The following is a 25,484-nucleotide window of genomic DNA, read 5'->3' on the forward strand; positions in this document are numbered from 1 at the left end:
GAATCGTTCCTGTTCGTCCTGTTTGAGGTTCTTAATGAATTCAGTAAGAAGAGAAAACAAAGCGCTTCTTCTCCAGCAGATTTATGTTTCTATAACCAGCCGTTTGTGAATGCCAGAGCGTCCCTCCCATCCACGTACTAAGATGAGCGCGGCTGATATGAGAGCAGGTCGGGCCTGCCTGCAGCCCTGACGCCGTATCAGTGTGCGTGGTGCGGCGGTGCGTGACTCTGTTGAAGTAATGCGTAACAAGCGGCGGGGTCATGGAGGCCTCGTGGTTTAAAGTATGTTCTTTCTGAAAGGATCCCCTGTGAAGACACGCTACCCCCTGGAACATTTCTCACATTTTACACATGCTCCTTCTCCTGGAGCGACATTGTGAGTGACAGCTCAGAGAGGCTCCCCAGTCTGACCGGGGCTCACCTGTAGCCCCCTGCTATTCATGCAGGTAAATGCGGGTACCTTTGTTATCTTTGCATACCTCACACATGCTTCGGGAGTCTAAATGGATCTGGATTTCACCTTTGACCCTTTGTTATGCAGCAAACCATGTTTTGCATTCCTCCCCTCAGTGTCGTCTCTCCTCCTTGACAGCACACTCAGTGTTGACGTTGTGTTGTGTGACTTGGTTCTTTGTGCAGAAGAAAGAACTCGTTCGTTAACTCACTTCCTGTCTTTCCTTTGTGTGTCCTTCACCTGGTGCGTTCAGCTGTCACGCTGCCTCCACACATGGCACCTTCTTGGTCTGCTGCGGATTTGTCTCCTAAATGTAAATGAGGACCCAGGATGCAAAGCGGTGAACGCCCTCCAAACAGCGTTACTGTGTTTCCTCCAACTATCAGGAGAAGAGCACGAAGCATCACGTGATCTCATCTTTCTGCGTGAAACACAAAACTACACGTGAGAGACTTTTAACTTTTCATCTTATATAATAATCCACAGAATTAAAGTTCTGCTGAAAGTAACAAAGTTATGAATGATCAGCTGGACACCATACGTGTAGACAACAACAGGACCAGGAACACTTGACCCGTTCACGTGGAGGGATTTACCTGTTGAGTGAGTTCTGCAGCAGGTCGACGCCACGTGAAGGTCACACAGGTAGATACAGATCTGAGCGCAGAGACAGGAGATAAGTCAACCTGTCGTACTCTGTTCAGCTCCTCCGGGGGCTCTGCCCTGAACGGTGAGAGTGTGTGTGCGTGAGTGTGAGTGTGTGTGTGTCTGTGTGTGTGTGTGTGTCTGTGTGTGTGTGTGTGTCTGTGTGTGTGTGTGTGTGTGTGCGTGAGTGTGAGTGTGTGTGTGTGTGTGTGTGTGCGTGAGTGTGTGAGTGTGTGTGTGTGTGCGTGTGTGTGAGTGTGAGTGTGTGTGCGTGTGTGTGAGTGTGTGTGCGTGTGTGTGTGTGTCTGTGTGTGTGTGTGTGTGTGTGTGTGTGTGTGTGTGTGTGTGTGTCTGTGTGTGTGTGTGTGTGTGTGTCTGTGTGTGTGTGTGTGTGTGTGCGTGAGTGTGTGTGAGTGTGTGTGTGTGTGCGTGTGTGAGTGTGTGAGTGTGTGAGTGTGTGAGTGTGTGTGTGTGTGTGTGAGTGTGTGTGTGTGCGTGTGTGAGTGTGTGAGTGTGTGTATGTGAGTGTGAGTGTTGTGTGTGAGTGTGGGTGTGAGTATATGTGGTGTGTGGTGAGTGTGTGAGTGTGAGGGTGAGTGGTGTGAGGGGGAGTGGTGGCGTGTGAGTGTGAGTGTGAGTTTGTGGTGGTGAGTGTGTTGTGGAGAATGTGTGTGGTGTGGAGTGGTGTGAGTGGGTGATGTGGTGTGTGAGTATGTGTGTGGTGTGAGTGTGTGAGTGTGAGTGTGGAGTGTGTGTGAGTGTGTGGTGTGCGTGAGTGTGTGTGTGGTGGTGTGAGTGTGGTGGTGTGTGTGGGAGGTGTGCGTGTGAGTGTGAAGGGTGTGTGTGTATGTGGTGTGTTATGTGTGTGTAAGTGTGTGTTGTGTGTGGGTGAGTGTGCGTGTGAGTGTGAGTGTGTGTGTGTTATGTGGGTTATGTGTGTGTTATGTGTGTCGGATGGTTATGTTGTGTAGTCGTGTGATGTTGTGTGTGAGTGTGTGTGTGTGTGTGTGAGTGTGAGTGTGTGTGTGTTATGTGTGTATGTGTTATGTGTGTGTTATGTGTGTATGTGTGTGTTATGTGTGTGTTATGTGTGTGTTATGTGTGTGTTATGTGTATGTGTGTTATGTGTGTGTTATGTGTGTGTTATGTGTGTGTTATGTGTGTGTTATGTGTGTGTGTTATGTGTGTGTGTTATGTGTGTGTTATGTGTGTGTTATGTGTGTGTGTTTACATTGCACACATCCTCCCTCTGAAATGGGTGTCGCCCCCCAAAAGCCCCCACAGTACAGTATAATAGCTCTACTGTGCGTTAAGTGTGAAATACGACGTATGATATCTGTGTGACCTCACAGGCAGGTTGGGTCTCGTCTTTATCTCGCTTCATCTGGTGCCCCCCCCCTCTCATTGTGAGATTGTGTTATCAGCGGGGAGCCGGCTGCACTGATGGAGTGACAAGATGCACCCACTTCCACAGCAAGAAGGGAAGAAAGAAATGTGGCACGCACACTTGAACTTCTGCACATGAGTCAGGTGACAAAACACTAAAACTACTAAACTAAACACATTATTATATATTATATATAATATATAATCAATATATTATATATTATATATATATATATATAAATATATAATATTATGATTATATAATTAATATATAATATATAATCATAATATTATATATAATATATAATCATATATTATATATTATATATATATATATATATTATATATTATATATTATATATTATAGATTATATATTATATATTATATATAATCATATATAATATATGATTAATCTATTAATATATAATCATATATTATATTATATATATATAATCATAAATATATTATATATTATATCTATCATATATTATCCTATTCTCTCTCCTCTCTGCTTCTCTTTCTCTCTTCTCTCCTCTCTCTCTCTCTCTCCTCTCTCTCTTCTTCTCTCCTTCTCTCTCTCTCTCCTCCTCTCTCATCTCTCTCTCTTCTCTCTCTCTCTCCCTCTCCCTCTCTATCGATTTATTCTTATATATATATTATGATATTTTTCTCTATTATAATATATCTATCTTTATATATTATTATCTCTTATATATTATATATTTATATTTCTATCTATTCTATATATATGTATATATTTATATTATATATTATATATTATACCAGCACAGACACACAAGATGCACTTTTTAACTCCTAGTAAAAATGATTAAATACTTATTTCCTTTTTTTGAATCAAACTTTGTGAGTATAACGAGCATCAGAGTTGTGTTACATTATATTACTGCAGTATTATATATATGTTTATTTATTTACTGATGCATTAAGGCAGGGGTCGGGAACCTTTTTGGCTGGGAGAGCCATAAAAGCTAAATATTTTTTTTATGTATTTTCTTGAGAGCCATTTATACAAATATATAAATTTGAATGCAACTTTATGCGTGCATTTTTTAATATAACACTTCTCCGAGTACTAATAGCGGTATCAGTGTTGCATTGAACAGGAGCTCTTTTATTAAATAAACTAAATATGTGAATGGAATGAAAGTTTTTGGAAAGCAAAGGGAAACACAGCACAGATCTCTGGGACGATGTGAACTGGACTGTTTGTGCGACATAACGAAGCATCTCACTGTTAAACCTGCAGCTTCAGGGCCGTGGGATCACGGACATGTGTGATGCCGAGCTGCCTGTGGGAGACTCTGATGCAGCAGGAAACTTTGGTCACTACGTGTTTCCAAACACTGACAAACATCTCCCCCGCTGTGTTCCCGACAGCATTCTGCTGATCAACTGAGAGACTTTGCAGCTCAGATATTTAAAGTGAACTGCTCAGCAATCCGTCTGCAGTTGACTTAAATATGTTCCATATCTTTTTGCACTTTATGTGTACCCTGTTCAATAAATGTGGACCGTGTTTGGCCCTCGACGTAGTCCCAGTTTTTAATGTTGGCCCTCTCTGTGATTGAGTTTGACCCCCCCGGTCTACTGCTTGCTTTGTGCAGTTTCTCCTCTGCTCTGTTTCGCGACGGGCGGGGCTCCGCCCCCTACGCACACACGTGTGAACACACCTTCACCTACAGCCAGAGACGGAGCGGAGGAAAGGAGAGAACTAAAAACAAATCCGCTGCTAAATGTTTTACTTTAAAATGACACAATATAATTAATCATGTTAAAAAATGTTAAACGAGCCATATCACATTATCGAAAGAGCCACAGGTTCCCGACCCCTGCGTTAAGGTGTAAATAGGTGGTGCTACATTTAACTTAATCCATTTAAACATTACTCACACTTTGATTGTTCCGAGAGGAAGAGTTACTTTGATTCACACATTCTTGCGTGTTTGTGTGTGCGTGTTTGTGTGTGTGTGTGTGCATGTTTGTGTGTGTGTGTGTGCATGATTGTGTGTGTGTGCATGTTTGTGTGTGTGTGTGTGTGTGTACTTGTTTGTGTGTGTGCGTGTTTGTGTGTGAGTGTTTGTGTGTGCGTGTACTTGTTTGTGTGTTTGTGTGTGTGCATGTTTGTGTGTGTGTGCGTGCATGCGTGTGTGTGTGTGTACTTGTTTGTGTGTTTGTGTGTGTGCGTGTGTGTGTGTGTGCATGTTTGTGTGTGTTTGTGTGTGTTTGTGTGTGTGTATGCGTATGTGTGCGTGTGTATGCATGTTTGTGTGTGTGTGTGTGCATGCGTGTGTGTGTGTGCATGTTTGTGTGTGTGTGTGTGTGTGTGTGTGTGTGATCCTCATCCTCAGCTATACTTTGTGTTTCGTGCCAATAACCAAATATGATGCTAACTCGCTTAAATTAGAAACTTATTTCCAGCTGTGTTCGGTTATTGTAATAACTCCAGATATTAATTTGTGCACAAAAAACATTTAAACATATTTTTATAGAACTAATAATTATAACTAATCCACATATCTGTCAAATCAAAACAAGTTTAGTGAATTCAAGCTGTCAGATTAAAGTTTACTGTTTACTTTGCTCTGGATGAAGCAGCTAAAGACAGAGCGGAGAACAGGCACAGGTGTAGTGACTGTGATCATATAATATCACTATATGACGGTGTAGACACCTCCATCATATAATATCACTATATGACGGTGTAGACACCTCCGTCATATAATATCACTATATGACGGTGTAGACACCTCCGTCATATAATATCACTATATGACGGTGTAGACACCTCCGTCATATAATATCACTATATGACGGTGTAGACACCTCCGTCATATAATATCACTATATGACGGTGTAGACACCTCCATCATATAGTGATATTATATGATGGAGGTGTCTACACCGTCATATAGTGATATTATATGACGGTGTAGACACCTCCATCATATAATATCACTATATGACGGTGTAGACACCTCCGTCATATAATATCACTATATGACGGTGTAGACACCTCCATCATATAGTGATATTATATGACGGTGTAGACACCTCCGTCATATAGTGATATTATATGACGGTGTAGACACCTCCATCATATAATATCACTATATGACGGTGTAGACACCTCCATCATATAATATCACTATATGACGGTGTAGACACCTCCATCATATAGTGATATTATATGACGGTGTAGACACCTCCATCATATAGTGATATTATATGACGGTGTAGACACCTCCATCATATAGTGATATTATATGACGGTGTAGACACCTCCATCCTGCTTCACCTTCATGAGTTTGAAATATCCTCTGCCCGTGTTTCTAACATGTTTTCTAACACATTCCTCGTTTTCTTGTTCCTAACCCATCAACCAGAGGTCCGAGGTCAGAGGTCAGAGGTCATTGTCTTAATAGATTGTCCATCAGCTTCTCCTGCTGAACATGTTCCTTCCCTGAGGGGTCGGGAACACACGGAGTCTACACCTGTGGACTTTTACCTGAACGAGTATCAAGTGTCTCAGTGTGTGAAGCTCAGCTTGTTGATTTAAGTGAAACCTGTAACTTTAACTGGCGAGATGAAGCGATGAGGAACGAGAGACGTTCAGAAGAAGAGCCAAGATGAGACTCGTAGGCATGTGTGGACAAGCAAAGAAGTCCTATTGAACTGTGAAAAGTGACATGAACTAATGGGTTCCTTCCAAAAACAAGACTCCTCATGCATTGATCTCTAGATCTGTAGAAGTAATGGCAAACCGGTTTCTTTAGGTTTCTAATGAACTGTAACAGTAAAAATGACTTTCCCAGACAACTAAACTGGATTGTCAATTATTATTGTTTCTGATCAAAGTCACCTGCGGAGGAGGATGGGGTGGAAGGGTCAAATCATTTCTCACCAGCTTTTACGAAACATAAACTTCACGTTTTGCTAAATAAAAAAAACACATTTTCACTTTCTTTGTGAAAGAGATTTGAATCCACAAAACCTTATCTTGGTGGAACTGACCATTAGGTACATGCATCTCAGCACTTACAGGAACATTTGAGGAATTTTTTAATATTATCTACAATCTGACCTGAAGGTCATAATAACAGGACTCTTTGTGCTTCTACGAGCACGAGACTTCAGGTGTCGCCACGACTTTGTCCTTCTGCGTAAACTCTGGAATGACAGAATCTCTCGGCATCTCTAAACAAACAGGAAAGAAAAACAACCTGGAATCACAAAAGTGCTTCACAAATGCATCTCTCATTGGACGGGACGACGATGGAGATCTACGTCACAGGAAGAAGGTCTCTGAGGCTTTGGATGCACACGAAGCGTAAGAGCCATAAACCTGCATTCTCTCTAATGGCCTGCAGGGGGCGACTCTACTGGTTGCAATAATAGTCGGATTGAATTGTTTATTCTCAATCGCAAATTTAAATCTTCTTCAACACAGCCTGACGTTCATTTTCTAAATGATTTCCCATTTAGAGTAAAATTGACGATAAAGCAGCGCATGCTTTAGGGCGGGGCTACCTTGTGATTGACAGGTCGCTACCACGATGTTTAACCGTTTCACTGTGTGTTCTTGAAAGTTATTTGGTCGTCTTAAAAAGTCTTGGTCAGCGTTCAGTTGTAACATGTAACAGGACATGTAATGATCTGCAGGAGAATAAATATTTAAAGTCGATACAGAATAAAAGCATTACTGCGTTATATGTATGTATATATAATATATATATATATATATATATATATATATATATATATATAAAGTGTCACCTGCTGCCTGAATCTTATGGTTTCCTTTACTTAGATAAAGACATTCGTGCAGGATGAGCCGCACCTGCCGCATAGAAGTGGAAACATTTTGAAGTCCGACTGACGTGCTGACAGGCGGCGGGTCAGACAGGATGCGGAGCAGACAGACAGGCCTTCTCTGTCACTTCATGGCTTCTCTTTGACGCCTGTGGTCTCAAGTATTAATAGTTTAAATTCCATAAAATCATAACAACATTCCTGCCATTTTGTTCACCTCTGAAGAAAGCCTCCGCTGATGGAGGACGCTGATACAGGTGAGAGGGACGGGAACAGGACGAGGTTCAGCGTAAAGAAAACCGCAGTACAATCAATACGTTCCTTTAAAAAGCCTGAAACCAGCACATAACTTGTCTTAGGAAGAGTCTGTGTGGCCGTATTATATAAGTTAAGCCCCCGGAGGTAAACTGGGATTTGTGATATTCGGCCATATAAAGAAAATTAACTTTACGTCACTATCCAAAAATAAAAGAAGTGTGCGTCAAATGTCTTATTGGACAAAGTGGATTCTTTCTTTAGGACGTTTGAGACCTTTTTGTATGTTTAAGAAAACTGCTGCTGCAGCTGTTAGACATCTAAAATAACTCACTTCCTGTGCATCACAGGACGTTTCCCAGGAGAGAGCGACCAGATAAAGTGAGTTTGGATCGTTAAGGAGCTTCTGAATCACCAACAATTATTCATCAAGAGCAGCAGCAGCTTGTTTATCAGCAGGACGAGCAGTCGACTGTTTTCTGCACTCCAGTCTGGAACAAATGTTAGAACATGAAACCATCACAACTTGTGATTTCTACTTATTCACTGAAGCGCATCAGTGTCTCGTTGAGATGCACACATGGTACACGCATCTTTATAACGGGCTCCAAGTTGGAACTTTGTCCAAACTGTGAAATGGTGTCTTTACTTGTCCCCTCACAGTGTTTTCATTTCATAAAGTAAAACATATAAAGTGTGTTCAGAACATTTTAAATGTGTCTTTGCAACGTCTCCAAAGGATTCCTCAACAGAAACTGCAGAAGGTCTAAAAATGTGTTTCACAAAAACCTAATGAAAGTCAGTTCATGTTGCTAAAGTCTCCGTGTGGATTCAGGCGCATTACTGCTTCTGCATTTATTATTGACCACATGCCGAGTCAGCAGCCGCCTCAACACAAGTTTACTGAAAATAATTGGGAATAATTCCACGACAATCAAGATGTTTGAGTGACAGCTGCCAACAGTTCATTCTGCTGAGGACACCAGCCGACCTGAAAGTCTTACCTCAGTCACACATTAGAGTTCCTATCACATAGTACTAGCTAGTTAATTATTACTCACTTGTAAGATGAGCTCATGCACTTCATTCCACCTTAAAAAGTACAGTAGCAAGGGGGCAGGGCTTAAGGGACACTGCATTATTCATGGGGAGGCAGGTCCAGTAATAACACACATGTAAAACCAGCTCCTGTGTCAGTCTGTGAGCTTCTTATTCTCACATACACACACACACACACACACACCAGGCTCCTGTCTCTGCACTGAGGAGGTGTGTGTGAGAGAGACAGAGTGCGTCTAACTTGTTGTGCTGGATCTTTAATCTCCCTTTTCATCCCCAAGAACGAGCCTCAGTGAGCTTCTCCTGCTCGGGAAGAAAACATGACGGACGCAGCAACCAACATGCGGCTGAGGCTGCCGATCATCTGCTTCATCCTGGAGATCATCCTCATCATCCTCTTCGCTACTCTGGTGCAGTACAACGATGAGACGGATGCCAAGGAGTGGCATGACAAGAACCACTCTGAGTATGAGAACGACTTCTACTACCGCTACCCAAGTGAGTGTCCCGTGGAGGTTACAGTGAGGCGCAGGGTCAAGATGCTTTAGAGCTTTAGAGGAAAAGTTGTACTCTTTCCTACAGTAACTCTGCCAACGTGATGGGATGGAGCTTTATTATGACACAACCTGTTGCATATAACTTGCTCTGACCTTTGTTGTGGGTTACGTTGCATTTTCTTGAAAAGTATTTTAAATCAGCAGGATAATACAACCAGTCCATCACTGTGTTCTGTATTGTTCAATCATTTGCATGTTTATTGGATAAAGACATGGACTACAATCCCCATGATGCTTCTTCTTTAGGACAGGAACATAATCAAGTCAGAGTTATCAAAGATAAGTGTGCAGAACACTCTGCTCTGAGGCTCGAGTGCAGAAGCTCTGTTTTAAACAATGCTCACGATCTTTAAATGTAATCCAAACACCATGAGCTATGATCATGGGAGGCAAAGTGTTTCTACACTGAAGCACATGAAACAGCAGAAACACACATTCATTAACTTTGTTCTTTGTTCTAATGATGCTGAATGTTCCTCTCTCACACGCTCTCAGGGACGTTTACATAACTGTAAGTATCATAACCAACTCATTTACATGTGCAGAATATTCTGTGACTTGTTTTCAGTGTAAGCGGTTGAGAAGTTTCGCTAATTGGAGGCGTCCCATTCATCGCGATGTCTTCCAGTCCGCTGCTGACCCGTGCAGGCAGATCCGCTGACGGTGTAGAAAGCTTTATTATTCCCTGACAGGCTGCAGGGGAAACAGACGGCGCTCATTACCGCTTTCATAAAACACATTATCCATCCACTGACACTCACTGCACACAGAAGCTCAAGCTGTTCTTCAGCATTGACGAATGTCAACTAATCAATACAAGGTTGCATCTTCTGCAACTCTCTGTGAATAAGAAGCACCACGCTCTTTTCCACGTCTGTCTCTTTCTTCCACATGCAGTGGTGACAGAAGCTTCTACATTTCACTCATCTCCTCACAGATCCACCGTAACAAACCAACCCTAAGTCACATGACTGAGGGCGGGTCTTAACAAGTCGTCCACCTGCGCCTCTCGCTCCCTCAGGTGTGTGGGCTGGTGTCCCGGAGCAGAGCAGAGAATGAGGAGAATGTAGAGACAAAAGCTTTTTACTTAAAACTCTTGACATCTCAATCATGCAGCTAAGCGACTGGCTGACAGAAACAGCATGACTGAAGCTGCAAACAGCTTCAGTCAGCTTCAGATTGATTGGTTTTCTTCTCAGGCTGAAATGATTGTAATACATTGACATGAAGAATTAATGTTGACAGAAATTACGTCAGGCTGTTTGCAAAAGTCCAACATGTGGACGATGCATCAAGTTCTTGATCTGTGTAACTATTTAATAATAAAAGCACCATAACAAGGCCCATGTTATCAGATGATGAACTTGCTAAAGAAAATACTTCCTTACCTTTCAGCCCAAAGCCGTGACTCTTAACTTCACATTCAGACGTTGGGAGACCTGGTGGCATCTCCTCGTGGGAAACACTGAAATAATTCTACTGAACGAACAAATTCTCCAACAAGTTTAAACAAGTAGACTGGTGACGGCAAGAGAAAGACCAAAAGCAACCAATGTTGACGGTTCTTAAACACAGCGTGACGCCTGCAGATTGTATAAAAGTCCAGCATCTTTCTCTCTTAACGTTTCCTCCCCGTCCTGTTTCCTAACAGGACACGCACGTCAGGGTTGGGTGTCTTGCAGGACTTGGTTATAAAAATAAGAGCAGAGAGTAAAAGGTCCATGAGATTTAATGGCTTCAGACAATCTTTAACCCGACACCTCGGCTGTCACGGTAGCTGAAACATTAGTTGACCTTCATGTTTCAGTGCTGTGTGTACACAACCTCCATCCTCCATCCTCACTGCACGCCTGAGAACGACTGTACAATAAACAGACGAGTTCACGCACTGCAGGTTATCTATAGGGCAGCTTGTACATCCACCGCGTGTTGGTGGTCCTACAGTCAGTGTGTTGTCTGTCCTATATGTTCCTGTGAGATAAGGATGGTATGCTTTACAAGTGTCCCTCATGTGCATCAGATCAGCTGCAGGTGAACAGAGCAGTCAGACGACGCTGTGGAGGTTTGATCCCCACAGTGTCTGTTTGATAAGAACTTTTGTCTGTGACTGTGTCTGTAAATGTCTTTATGACTCAGTGAGTGGGACAACATATGAGAGGGTGAATTGGACAGTGGTGTTTTCTTTACTATTATTTTACTTTAGCTCATATTTAAAACAGTCGAGGTTAATGTAAGTACATTTTAAAATCCTGTGTTACACTTTATCTCAGCCTGACTCACAAAAGGATATTCTACCTCTTTCCCAGAAGGGTATTCAGCCACACAAATATTATACGTTTTATTTGCTGACTTTTTAGGAGCCTAAACCCTGAGGCTGTTTTTTGAGTGATTAAGGTGAACTGTCCCTTTAAACAGACCCAACTAAGAAATGCTTTTTCAACGGAGACTTATAGAGTCCCACGATGGTAGATGAGCTCAGAGACTCTTTGTTGGCCTTAAAATAAACTTAAATCTCTCATTTTGTGGAAGTCCTTGACCGTAAAATGATCTAATTTAATGAGAACATCAGCAGAATATAAGTTTCCCTTCAGCAGAACTCACATGACAGTCTGACACTGAGCACAGCTGAACCTGCCCCTTGCTTTGATTGTATGGGGTCCTCTTGGGTATCAGTGCGTGTATATGGGCCAAAATGCCAACAGGGACACTGGCAACACCTCCGCCGGCCGTGCCAATGAATGGTCACCATGGTGACAGCAGCCCCGGCACAGCACAATATTGTGTGTGGAAGTTTGGGACAAATAAGGAGAGTTAGACCTCACAAACCGTGTGCACAAAGACTCCGAGGGGGGAAGTTGAGAGAGTTCGTTATCGTTGGTCAGAGTCGATATCCACACATGAATATCACGATAGAACACTTTGCATGCTCACAGCTGAGCCTGAAGTCCCCGCTGACCAACGCTTATGTAACTGTGCTCCATCACAGAAAAGACTTATCAATGACAAAGACTCACGTGACTCAGTTGTTGGCAGTAAACTAGTGTTTTAGTTGATAGAGGCTTTCGAGGAGCACAACCTTGTGAGGCTGATCTGAACGATGGTATCCTCACTGAACTGCTCGTGGTACTACACAGACTTTCAAATGTGTTTCTAATAAGTCTTTGTTTTTAAAGATAAAATCAAAACAAAGAAGAAGGAAAGTTGAAAAGGTTTTACATTTGTAAATTGATTTTGCAATCAATTTTACAAGTTAAGTTTTTAATAAGTAAATGGAAAGTTTCAATTGAGGTTTAATGTTTAGTCATTTAATCAGTTGATTAACACAGATAGAACATTTAAATGATCTGGTTCCAGCTGTTCAAAACAAGCAGTTTGAAGACATCTCTTTGGTTTCTGCAACATTTTAATTCTTCACAAATTGTATAGATTTTGACCGATAATGAAAATCTTTTTTTGTGCAAGCCAAGTCCAATATTGCACCAAATAATACTTAGTTGTAATGTGTAGATATGCGTGTCCTGAGTGCAGTAAATTTAAAATGTTATGTTTACGATCGGTCTGATATCATCTGTAGAAAGTTGAGTATCATCTGCAAACAAACACACTGCTGTGCTTACAGATGTTTCTTCGGTGGACAAATCAAAACGTTGTAGTAAAAGTAGAGGATCCAGAATCGCGCCCTGTGGAACTCCACTTGCGTAATTAGTCTGTTTACTTTTTCCCAGGCTCACAACCTTCATAATCTTAGCCGGTGTTTTCTACATTGTGCAGGTTTCCAGGACGTGCACGTGATGATCTTCATCGGCTTCGGCTTCCTCATGACCTTCCTGCAGCGCTATGGCTTCAGCAGCGTGGGCTTCAACTTCCTTATCGCTGCCTTCGCCCTGCAGTGGGCCACGCTCATGCAGGGCTTTTTCCACGGTATGCATGGAAGCAAGATCCACATCGGGGTGGAGAGGTATGTGGTAACCATTCTGTTCATGCATGAACGCACGCAGACACATGCACACACAACCAATGTGTTGAAAATCTAACAGTAAATGCAGGACGAGGTGCTTTACATTTGTGAAGTGAAGAAATGAAAGAGAAACAGACTTACAGCACGTTCTTTATACACTGATAGACTTAGATAGATGTGTAGATGTGTATTTATAGATAGAGGTGTTGACTCAAGTGGAACACAACACCTGATATTATAAAAGCTGTTGTTTTGGCCACACCCACAAGATAATGTAGTAATGTCATCATTAAACTCTGTTTCTTATAGTATGATCAACGCTGATTTCTGCACCGGTGCTGTGCTCATCTCATTTGGAGCCGTTTTGGGTAAAACCAGTCCTGTCCAGTTGCTGGTCATGGCGATGTTTGAGGTCACACTGTTCGCCGTCAATGAGTTCGTCCTACTATCCACTCTGGGGGTGAGTTACAAATCTCTTAAACACGGACTGATTAGCACCAAAGATATCGCTCTTCATCAAATAGGTCTCCTTTTCCAAACTACGTTGTGGCTAACTTTGTTTCAGGCCAAGGACGCCGGCGGCTCCATGACCATCCACACGTTTGGAGCCTACTTCGGCCTTATGGTGACCCGAGTCCTGTACCGGCCAAACCTGGATAAGAGCAAACACAGGAACAGCTCAGTGTACCACTCTGACCTGTTCGCTATGATCGGTAAACATCAACCAATGCTGCAGCTTCATCGTTCACTGTGCAGAAGAGTCGATTATTTTAATATTTAAAATATCCCTCACATCTTCAAACTCATTGAGACGAGTGCAGAAACGCTTTCCCTCATTACTGTATAATATTTAGTGTGAATATGCTCTGAAATTCAGTTTTTTTAATACCCTTGAAACCCGTGATACCAAACAGAAATGTGGAGTCACATGATTTGACCTAAAACAATGAACTAAATTAACATTTTCCTGAAACAGAAATAGGCCTTTGTTGTGTTAGCCGGAGGTAAAGGTGCACTGTCAGTAAAAAGGATCAATTATTTATGTATATTTCCTAAACCAATTGTTTTTTAAATGTCATTACATTTGGTGAAGTGGGAAAAATGGGTTGCTTACAAGTCCAAACAACGACTTTGTACCATCTGTGATATCAAAAACAAATGCAAATAGAAAAACTGGGGCAGTACCTTCAAACCTTCATGGGAAACACAAGTTTACTTATTGAGCTCCTCTCAGAGACAGCTGGACTTATTAGATCTTTTCTCAGACTGGCTGGTAAACATGAGCATGTAGATGTTTTCAGCTACAGTACGTTTGTGCAATTGCCCAATGGAGCTTTAACCTCGGGTACTTGCTCCTCAGGTACCATCTACCTGTGGATGTTCTGGCCCAGCTTCAACTCTGCCGTCACAGCTCATGGAGACGACCAGCACCGCACAGCCATGAACACCTACTACTCCCTGGCAGCCTGCACTCTGTCCACATACGGCATGTCCGCGCTCACAGCACACGACGGCAAACTGGACATGGTGAGGACACGAGATTATCTTCACTGTGGTTTCGAAAAAATCTAATCCAATCAACAGCTTCAGTAATGAATCGCTCATAGATCGAGTCAGAAGATGACAGTCACAGGGTGGATCTTATCAGAGTGTAAAACTTGTGAGTTTCTCATAAGATAAAAGGTGATGGATGTGTCACCTGAAGACACACACACCCCACACAGTGTAAGTTGTGCCTGAGCACATGGTCACTTGGCTCATGTGAGTCAAACACTGTCAGTAAATCATCCTGATATCAAGATGACATTCCTGTGCTGATAGTGATCGGACCTGAGAGTCATGTCTGGTGCAGTTCTGGACAAACCAGCTGCTGATAGTAAAGACTGATCAGTGTCTAATGCAGGACATGCAACATGTTACAACAGGAAGTCACCTCAGAGTTAGATCCTCCTCTACCGCCGTGCAGACGTTACCTTTCTGTACTTTTGCAGAAGTCTTAGAAAGAAAAAGCAGGGAAATAAAAGTTAAAGTGTGTGATGTGTGATGTGTGCTGCAACATGCTGCTTCATGCTGCAACATGCTCCAACCTCCCACAACATACACATGAAACGACTTTGTGAGCACAGAAAAACTGAGTTGATTATTGTTTGTGTGCAATAACATCAAAGACGTCAATGTGTTGAGCACAGAAAAGTGTTTTGTTTGCTCTAATTAAATTAATATTTTACTGTTTAATTATACTTTCTGTACATTTAGCTTCTCAACATGATGTTTTAATGCATTTTCTACACAACCAGGAGTAACATGTGGGGAAATGATGCATGTGTGTGTGTGGTCATAATGTGTAGTCATAACCCTCAAAATGCTTAATTTCAGTTTAGTTTCACGCTTTCTCTCCTCGCAGGTCCACATCCAGAACGCTGCGCTGGCCGGTGGAGTCGCAGCAGGAACAGCTGGTGAGATGATGCTGACACCTTACGGCTCCATGATCGTTGGCTTCCTGGCCGGCATCATCTCTGTTGTGGGCTTCAAGTACCTCTCCGTAAGGATGATTCAGCATTTTTTGATCAAGTCAGTGACGCTACGGACACATTACAGGCAGAGCTGAGGGGGAAATAACTGTAAATCTTCAGCTTATGAGTTTATGTTTTCAAATGTTTCAGCTGACAATCAGCTGTGAAGTCAAATAACAAGAACAAAATGGCGACAAGTACCTGGAAAGTTTATATTAATGAATCTGTGGAATGTTTTTGTCATATATATGTCACTATAATGAAACATAACACTATCTACGGCCTCCATTATGTAATAATGTGGGATTTATAATGTTTCACCAAACACCAACTAATAGAAATAGAAATGAACTGTGTTGTAATCGCATGCATTGTGTGTGTGTGTGTGTGTGTGTGTGTGTGTGTGTGTGTGTGTGTGTGTGTGTGTGTGTGTGTGTTTTAGGGGCCATTAATGTCATGAAGAAATCTGTAATATTTAAATAATACCCCTCTATCCTGCACAGAAACATGTATTTCAAACTGTGATGTTGCAATTCTCCAGTTTCGTCCACCACATGATCATCGTCGTCTCGTATTCTTCTTCTTTCAGCCCGTCCTGGAGGAAAAACTGAAGATCCAAGACACCTGCGGGGTTCACAACCTGCACGGCATGCCCGGCGTCCTGGGCGCTATTGTGGGAGCGGTGACTGCAGCCGTGGCAACTACAGATGTTTATGGAAAAGGGTAAACATTTTTTATTTGTGCTGTCGTAGAGACAAACATCTGAGGCCTGCAACATTATCCCAGAGACAGGGTTAGAGGAAGTCGCTGGATGAATCTCTGCACCAGATGAAAACTTTATTCAAAGTCCCTGTGAGCACTCATCCTTATACTAGAAGTTTGGTGGTGTTGCTAAATAGCATGGACTCATGGGAGTTTATCATGTCAGCTTCTCCTTCAGTGTTCCTGGTTCAGCAGCAGAATTCTCCACAGAGGTCTCCTTCTCCTCTCTGAGTAAAACCGCTAAAAACTGTGAATTAAGCAGTTTGAGGTTAAACATCAGAGTTTCTCCTGCACGCTGTTCGGCTGCCGATAACGTTTTTCAGCTTGTTTCTCTGAGAACTCAAGATCCAGACGTTCAAGAGGTTTTTACCAGAAGCCGAATTATCCTCAGAGGTTTCCTCCTCTACAAAACAAACAACCATGGTGTTAAAAAACTGATGACACCATGACAGGAGAGAGAGGAAACGTTAACTTCAGGAACATTACACATTTCTCTGTCTCACTACATATACAACACAGGACTGATGACACCATGACAGGAGAGAGAGGAAACGTTACCTTCAGGGACATTACACATGTCTCTGTCTCACTACATATACAACACAGGACTGATGACACCATGACAGGAGAGAGAGGAAACGTTACCTTCAGGGACATTACACATGTCTCTGTCTCACTACATATACAACACAGGACTGATGACACCATGACAGGAGAGAGAGGAAACGTTAACTTCAGGAACATTACACATTTCTCTGTCTCACTACATATACAACACAGGACTGATGACACCATGACAGGAGAGAGAGGAAACGTTACCTTCAGGAACATTACACATGTCTCTGTCTCACTACATATACAACACAGGACTTATGATACCATGACAGGAGAGAGAGGAAACGTTAACTTCAGGAACATTACACATTTCTCTGTCTCACTACATATACAACACAGGACTGATGACACCATGACAGGAGAGAGAGGAAACGTTACCTTCAGGGACATTACACATGTCTCTGTCTCACTACATATACAACACAGGACTGATGACACCATGACAGGAGAGAGAGGAAACGTTACCTTCAGGGACATTACACATGTCTCTGTCTCACTACATATACAACACAGGACTGATGACACCATGACAGGAGAGAGAGGAAACGTTACCTTCAGGAACATTACACATGTCTCTGTCTCACTACATATACAACACAGGACTGATGACACCATGACAGGAGAGAGAGGAAACGTTACCTTCAGGGACATTACACATGTCTCTGTCTCACTACATATACAACACAGGACTGATGACACCATGACAGGAGAGAGAGGAAACGTTACCTTCAGGAACATTACACATGTCTCTGTCTCACTACATATACAACACAGGACTGATGACACCATGACAGGAGAGAGAGGAAACGTTACCTTCAGGAACATTACACATCTCTCTGTCTCACTACATATACAACACAGGACTGATGACACCATGACAGGAGAGAGAGGAAACGTTACCTTCAGGAACATTACACATGTCTCTGTCTCACTACATATACAACACAGGACTGATGACACCATGACAGGAGAGAGAGGAAACGTTACCTTCAGGGACATTACACATGTCTCTGTCTCACTACATATACAACACAGGACTGATGACACCATGACAGGAGAGAGAGGAAACGTTACCTTCAGGGACATTACACATGTCTCTGTCTCACTACATATACAACACAGGACTGATGACACCATGACAGGAGAGAGGAAACGTTACCTTCAGGAACATTACACATGTCTCTGTCTCACTACATATACAACACAGGACTGATGACACCATGACAGGAGAGAGGAAACGTTACCTTCAGGGACATTACACATGTCTCTGTCTCACTACATATACAACACAGGACTGATGACACCATGACAGGAGAGAGGAAACGTTACCTTCAGGAACATTACACATGTGTCTGTCTCACTACATATACAACACAGGACTGATGACACCATGACAGGAGAGAGGAAACGTTACCTTCAGGAACATTACACATGTCTCTGTCTCACTACATATACAACACAGGGCTAGTTGTTTTAAGAAATGTAACATATCATACCTTTAATTAAGACTTCTTAGTAGCTATGAATCATAAGGGTATGACACTGAGCTGTCAGGGTGTGTACGTAAACATGCTGCAGCAGAACATCAGTGTCACTAAGGCGTCTGCTCTGTTACCTGCAGGATAACAGATGATTGCTTCTACCAAGTGTGCGGTGAGAAAGTAAAGTGACTCCAACCAGCCTTAACTCGACTGCAGCCGTTAGTCCTGACTGTCCACATTTCTCACTGAATAAGATCAACTCTGCGAGGGTTTGACTGCAGGAGTGTATTATGTTACAGATGATATCGCTTGGACTACGCTGACAGATCTCAGCTCACCCCAGGCTGCTCTCACATTCCTAATAAAAGTCACCTGCAAACAGACAGTAAATCTGTGGAGTCAGGGACGTGTGCAGTGTGTAGTTCACTGTCAGTTTGTACTCTTTTCATATTCTGGGTTTCTACCTGCAACATGTTTACGCTTAAATATATAAAAATAAAGGGCAGTCTGCTCTGAGCCTGCACATCTGAAGGACTTGTTGAATCACATTTTCCCTCAACAAACTGGGATGTGTTATTGCACAGTGTGTGTGTGTGTGTGTGTGTGTGTGTGTGTGTGTGTGTGTGCGTGTGCGTGTGCGTGTGTGTGTGTGTGTGTGACTCATCGTCGTCTCTGTATTTCTCTCAAACTAAAATCTCTGCTGGCTTGTTCTGGTGTGTTTCAGTATGCACGACGTGTTCCCTGATGTGGCAAGCGGAAAAATCCAAGCGTCCTACCAGGGCGTCCGACAGGCCATCTCCCTCGCCGTCACCCTCGGCATCGCCCTGGGGGGAGGACTTATCGTCGGTAGGTGTCTCATGTTCCCTTTAAGCTCTGATAAAGAGGTTAAAACTGGGCCTCATGTGGTTAAATGTTGTCTTAAACGTATTTCAATATATATGACAAACACTTTACAAAACGTTCACTGACAGAAACTGTAACTTAGACGTCTGGACGAATGAGTCCTTGCAGGGAAGCCTCATTAAAGGAGGGACGCAGAGAGATTTGACTTTATAATGTAATCAGCAGGCAGGTGCCGGATGTGTTCATGATAAACATCAATGACTTCCTCAGCTGCAGGATTTTATTTTCTTGTGTTTTGGATCTTGTTTAAGATACAGAAGTACATTTTTACTGTATTTCCTCAAAGCAGGAATCATTCTGTGTAAGTACAATGACGAGTGTCTTTGCTTGTATCAGGTTTCATTCTGAAGCTTCCCGTCTTCGGTGCTCCTCCCGACACCATCTGCTACGAGGACAGCATCTACTGGGAGGTGAGTTTCACTGAAGCACAGATGAACCCTTTACACTGCGAGTCTGACCGTTCTCAGGCATTTCCTGCTAATTAAAGAATGTTGTACTTTGAGTTTAGTTAGCACACTTTAAGGAGTTTCAATTAGTGCAAACATAAACTGAAGTCAGCTGAACATGCAATAATGTGAGCCCGATACAACATGCTGTCAATGGAGAATACTTTTCCAATTATATAAAATGTATTTGGGTCTAAATCGAACCGTTTTTCAAGAAAAAATAAATTCCAATTAAAGGAGTATTTTAGTCACTGCAGGTCACATGTGAAATGTGTCCACAGGTAATTATATAAAAATATATACAGAGAATAAACTTCTCGAATGAATGAATGATAAATAAATATGTATATTTATCTGTGTTTAAATGGAGGAAATTACAATTTTCCTTATAATTATTGCAAACATACATTGTTTTCTTCCAGGAAATTATTAAGAGATTATGGAGCTATTCACAAAAGATTATATAATATGTATTAATAAATATTATTACATTATTTTATTTTGGTGACACTGTGCTGCAAAGTGACCTTTAGGCTTTTAATATGAACCACAAAGAGGAAGTGTTTCCTGGTGTCACGCGGTGCATCGAACGGCCACCAGGTGGCGCTGTCTCACTGAGAGTCAGATGTGAAGCTGCAGGTGAGACAGAGTCTGTCTGAACACCAGGGGGCGCAAATGTACCTGCAAACAATGTCATCAAACCAGATTAATTACAGGAACTAAATCCCTCCTGCAGGATGTCACACCTTCTCACTTTGGGCTGACGTCATTCGTAATCCCCCACAATGCAACGCACCTCCTGTCGTTCCCATCATGCTTTTGTTTTGTGTGTTTGACTGAAGATATATAAGTGCACATGGTAGGCCTGCTATATTAATCTCACATTAAAGAGGCTTTACATTAAAAACACGTTCAATATTAAATGAAATGTTTATTTCATTGTTGATTAATAACTGCAGTACGAACCTCACTGTATTAAGACATTAAAGATATATTAAATGTTTATTTCATTGTTGATTAATAACTGCAGTACGAACCTCACTGTATTAAGACATTAAAGATATATTAAATGTTTATTTCATTGTTGATTAATAACTGCAGTACGAACCTCACTGTATTAAGACATTAAAGATATATTAAATGTTTATTTCATTGTTGATTAATAACTGCAGTACGAACCTCACTGTATTAAGACATTAAAGATATATTAAATGTTTATTTCATTGTTGATTAATAACTGCAGTACGAACCTCTTTGTATTCAGACATTAAAGATAAATTAAATGCACTGAGCAAATATTTTCATAACCCCTTAAAATATCTATTTTCTGTCCTCTGCATTCATAAATAATATCAAAGAATGCAGCTTTTTTTATCCATTTATATATGTTTAAAAAACAACAATGACACGTGCACACTAATGCACATGCAGCGCGTTATTTAGAGACATAGCAAGAAAATAAATGACTCGAAACCAGGAAGTGGCGACTAATGTGCACCTTGACTTTATTCAGTCTGAGATGAAAGATGTCTGACATCATACACATCTAGAGAGTGAACGATCTGTGCTTCTGTCTCGACAGGTGCCCGGAGACGAGGAGGAACATGACGACCAGCTGACCGCCGTGAGGACGACAGAGACTGAGAAGCTCAACAGTTAGACACAATCAGAACCACACACACACACACACTCACACACACACACACACACACACACACACACACACACACACACACACACACACACACATCCTAGCACTTGAGTATGACACCTTTTAGGTTGTTACACATACAGATGGACCTGCATCGTGTTCATGTCAACTGGCAAATGTCTGTTTGTGTAAAACTCCAAACTTTACATTTTTTTTATCCTGCAGAAATACAAATAAAAATGTGTTGAACTGAATATGTGCAGCTGTGGCCACAAGAGGGCGCTGTAGAGTTGTGTGTGACTCTGGAAACACTGCGCTGGGGGGTGATGTGTCTAATTGTCCCGTAAAGCAGACAGAGACACGTGACACAGTTTAAAACCCAAAGACAAACAGACTCCTTCACAACCCTGCTCCAATAGAAACGTTGAGTCTTGGGAAACATTTAAAAAACATATTTTTACATTTTCTATATTTTGAATAAACGATTTTCATGCAAAACAATGCAAAGGCATTTTTTTAAAAATATGTGTATTATCTGCTACTTTAGGTTATTAGGTTATTAAACTGTATGTGAGGCGTTACAATAAAGATGCCACCGTTTTACATTCAGTGTTTTTCGGACCTAATCATTTTTTGTGGATTGATAGAAGTTTCAAAATTAGTTTTTTTTGTCAGAATAAATTCTCATTGAATATTAAAGTGTACATATTGTATAATGATGAGGGTCAATAAAAAGTGGAAAATGTGGACATTTGATTGGAATAAAAATAAAAATCTTCCAGTCAGTGATCGTCACAATGTTGACAGAAAGAATATAATATATAATATATATATATAATAATATAAATGTTTAGTTTTGTCTGTTTCCATCCAGACTTTCATAACATGCGTCACTTTGTAACACGCGGCAGAGACGCTCTGCTGCTACGATGAAGGCCGGTCATTATGGGATGCACGGCAGAAGGGTTAATGCCTCTAATCCAGATGGGGTTTGTCTCTCACGGCGTAATTTACAGTTTCACTTTCAGGGATCAAACAGGAAGAAAGCGGGTGTGCCCGTTAGATATGGTCTCCTCAGGGCCTGTATGAGGGGTGATTAATGCCACAGAGGAGGAGGAATAAACAACTCACCATTCATCTGAATGTGTGTTCCTGGAAAAACACTTTGTGTGCAAGAGTGGAAATACCAAGAATAACTACAAGTACATTCTTTCCTCACTGCTTCATATGTTTTCTCCTGCATTCAGAGAATCATCTACAAATCCACTCAAAATGATTCTGCTTTTATTTTGAAATCTTCTACTTCGGAGCCACAGTTATACTCTGCAGACTCCAACTCTTCAGAAACACATGAACTCATGTGTTTCATGTGTGGACTTGACTGAGGCTCAGGACCAGCAGGGTTCTTTTCTCTCCTCTCTTTGTAAATACACATATTCAACCTTCAACCGTACAAGCAAAACAAAACCATTTCAAACTGTGTAAAGGTAATCAGATTATAACTGAAGCTCATTCTGCTTGTTACGTTTCTCCTGGATTACAGTCGCAGTTTTAAACACGTGGTTAACAAACGCAACAGATCTACTTTAAAGGTTTGTTTTAAAACAATGTAAGTCTGTTACGTAACTTGAGTTGCGTATTTAAGTTAATGTTTTAACTTCGACTTCACATTAGGATCCTTTAGGCTCTTAAAAGAATATAATATATATATATATATATATATATATATATATATATATATATATATATAATAGAATAGAAATAACACCAACACTACAAAGAGTTCGACTCTCACAGGATTCATCTTAAAAATCTTTATCGTCACTAAATAATAAGAATTGAAGTGTTTTCAATGTGCAGATCTCAAAATGTCTTTGTTTAAAGAAACATTTTCATGTTTATATTCCGTATAAAAGGATGTTTTTGTTATTTCCCATCATTACGTCTGTTATTCAAATCTAACTTTGCAAAGTAAGCTATTAGCATATCTTAATGATGCCCTTCATGTTTGCTGCCTCTGTGTGGCATTAATCACCCCTCATACAGAGGGCCCCTTGCAGGCTGCAGGGGCCACGGTTGACCCCCCCCCCCCCCCCACACACACACACACATTTGATGTGATTTGGTGATGGTACCTCGGCGTGAACAGGCGCCACAGCCTTTTCCCAGGAAGGAGAAGACAGGTGGACAGCTGTTTACTGAATAGGCGCTGCGACTGAAGAGCTTAATTGAGCTTCATAGGGCTAATTAAAATGCAGAGAAAAATAATCATGATTATGGTAATTACTCTATTGTCTAATATGTCTTCTGGAGATGTGCGTGTTGGGTGTCACACCTGCAATATGTAGAAGGCTCTGCAAAATAAAAAATAGAAGCTATCATTAAAGCAGATGAAATGTTAATTGTTTTAATTTCAGCTGCACAATAATAACATTGAATTAAAGCGTGAGCTGAAATATCAGATTTACAATAACTAGACTGAGACCCTGAGGTCATATCCTCTTTATTTATCTTTCTGTCAAATCTATTTAAATCAGGTGAGGAAATCAGCTTTTATTTTGAAATTCAGTCATATATTTTGTCATATTTCATTACGACACTTCCCTGTTTTTGTTCTTTCTTTCTTTGGCTGCGGCTGAAACAAAATGGTCACAGATGCCAAATTGGATTACTAGAATAAAATAAACAGTGTTTTATATACATTAAGTACACTGAGTACACATATATAATAAGAAACTATAACTTTAAGGATATAAACACATCTCAGAGCTGAGCCCAGTGTAACCCTGGCTGTGACCCTCCTTCATGACTGTAATTATGCATCATTTCCCACTTTCCTTCAATGCAACATGACATGTAAATCCAAGAGGCCATATTACGCTCTTGACCTTATCTGCTTCTTTACATTCAGCCCTTGAGCAAGGCACGGCATGGGAATGGTGCAGAGCGGCGCCCCGGGCCACACGGCTCCTGCAGCTGGAGCCTCCTGCCGCTCAGCCTGCAGCTCGTATGTGATTGTTGTGAATAACACGGCTCTGGAGGCGAACATAATGGGTTAATAGGCTCCCTGAGGATGTGCTGCTCCCCTGTGGGAGCACTCGGCCCACTCGCAGCCTGTGGAGGCCGTAACAGGGACACGCTGACAGGACGTCCCAGCCTGATTACCTTCATACTCATCTGACCACAAGAAAGTGCAGAAGAATCGACACCATAACCTCCAAATGTGTCATGAAACGACTTGTATCAAAAGATATATCCATCATTCATCGTAAGATATCAAATGTATGTTATGCAGCAGTAAATGTGGTGACGTGAACATACACGTGTATTTAAAAAGCCTCTCGTAGCAGAATAAAAGTCTGAAGTCTCACAAAATAAAGTCCTTTTTCATTGCATAATTATTCCACGTGCAGATCCTGATGTGAACATCAACACGCTGCTGCGTCCGCGCAGCTCTGAACAGGAAACACGACGTGAAGCAAAAACACGTTGGTGGTTCTAATGCTTCAGTCAGACTTTCATGTTGTTCCAGGTTATATCCCCCCCCCGCCCCTCCGTCACTGTTCTGGAAGGAGCAGCCCCCCCGCTGAGAGGTTGTGGCTGATGCCAGCTAAGCAGGGTGATGATGGAGCAGGGGTGTGTGTGTGTGTGTGGGGGGGGCGCTCACTAAATGCAGGAAGTTGTTCAGCCTGAGAGCGTTCCAGACACTTGACTGGGGGGAAATTGCCTTCAGTGCTCCACGAGTACTTGTTAGTGCTTCACTCGAGTTTCCTCCCTGAACAACGACTCGGCCTATGAAAACCAAATCAACAAAAGTAGTGCAGTGTTTGTTTCACGTGTTCGCCTCTTTCATTGCTCGCCTGGGGTCCACAGACCCTGCCACACCTGGACCCCCCCCCCCCCCTCAAATAAATAAATAGTTTCTCCTAAAAACACAATGTATGACTTGTTGATGTCCCAAATGATATA

At 41.7% G+C, this 25,484-nt stretch overlaps 1 protein-coding gene across 2 annotated transcripts; it reads left to right on the forward strand.

Annotated features, from left to right (window-relative positions):
- The first annotated feature begins 8,797 nt into the window (after positions 1-8,797).
- On the forward strand, positions 8,798-22,124 carry rhbg (Rh family B glycoprotein). Of its 2 annotated transcripts, XM_029451041.1 has the most exons (11): positions 8,798-9,127; positions 12,958-13,144; positions 13,454-13,604; positions 13,710-13,857; positions 14,505-14,671; positions 15,549-15,686; positions 16,247-16,380; positions 19,240-19,361; positions 19,755-19,828; positions 21,447-21,537; positions 21,576-22,124. In XM_029451041.1, exons 1-10 carry the CDS (start codon positions 8,950-8,952, stop codon positions 21,522-21,524), a joined length of 1,377 nt encoding a protein of 458 aa, XP_029306901.1. In that variant the 5' UTR covers positions 8,798-8,949; the 3' UTR covers positions 21,525-21,537; positions 21,576-22,124. The 2 variants fall into 2 exon arrangements, with proteins under 2 accessions (XP_029306901.1, XP_029306900.1); XM_029451040.1 differs by having other exon boundaries at positions 21,447-22,124.
- The last annotated feature ends 3,360 nt before the right edge of the window (positions 22,125-25,484 follow it).

This window comes from Cottoperca gobio, chromosome 16 (genome assembly GCF_900634415.1).
Source record: "Cottoperca gobio chromosome 16, fCotGob3.1, whole genome shotgun sequence".
NCBI classification, from domain to species: Eukaryota; Metazoa; Chordata; class Actinopteri; order Perciformes; family Bovichtidae; genus Cottoperca; species Cottoperca gobio.

Bases quoted from the DNA above. Each gene is read 5' to 3' on its own strand.
- rhbg (XM_029451040.1), top strand. From the start codon at position 8,950: ATGACGGACGCAGCAACCAACATGCGGCTGAGGCTGCCGATCATCTGC. The intron at 9,128-12,957 runs GTGAGTGTCCCG...TACATTGTGCAG, and splicing joins CTTCTACTACCGCTACCCAA to GTTTCCAGGACGTGCACGTG. The intron at 13,858-14,504 runs GTAAACATCAAC...CTTGCTCCTCAG, and splicing joins TGACCTGTTCGCTATGATCG to GTACCATCTACCTGTGGATG.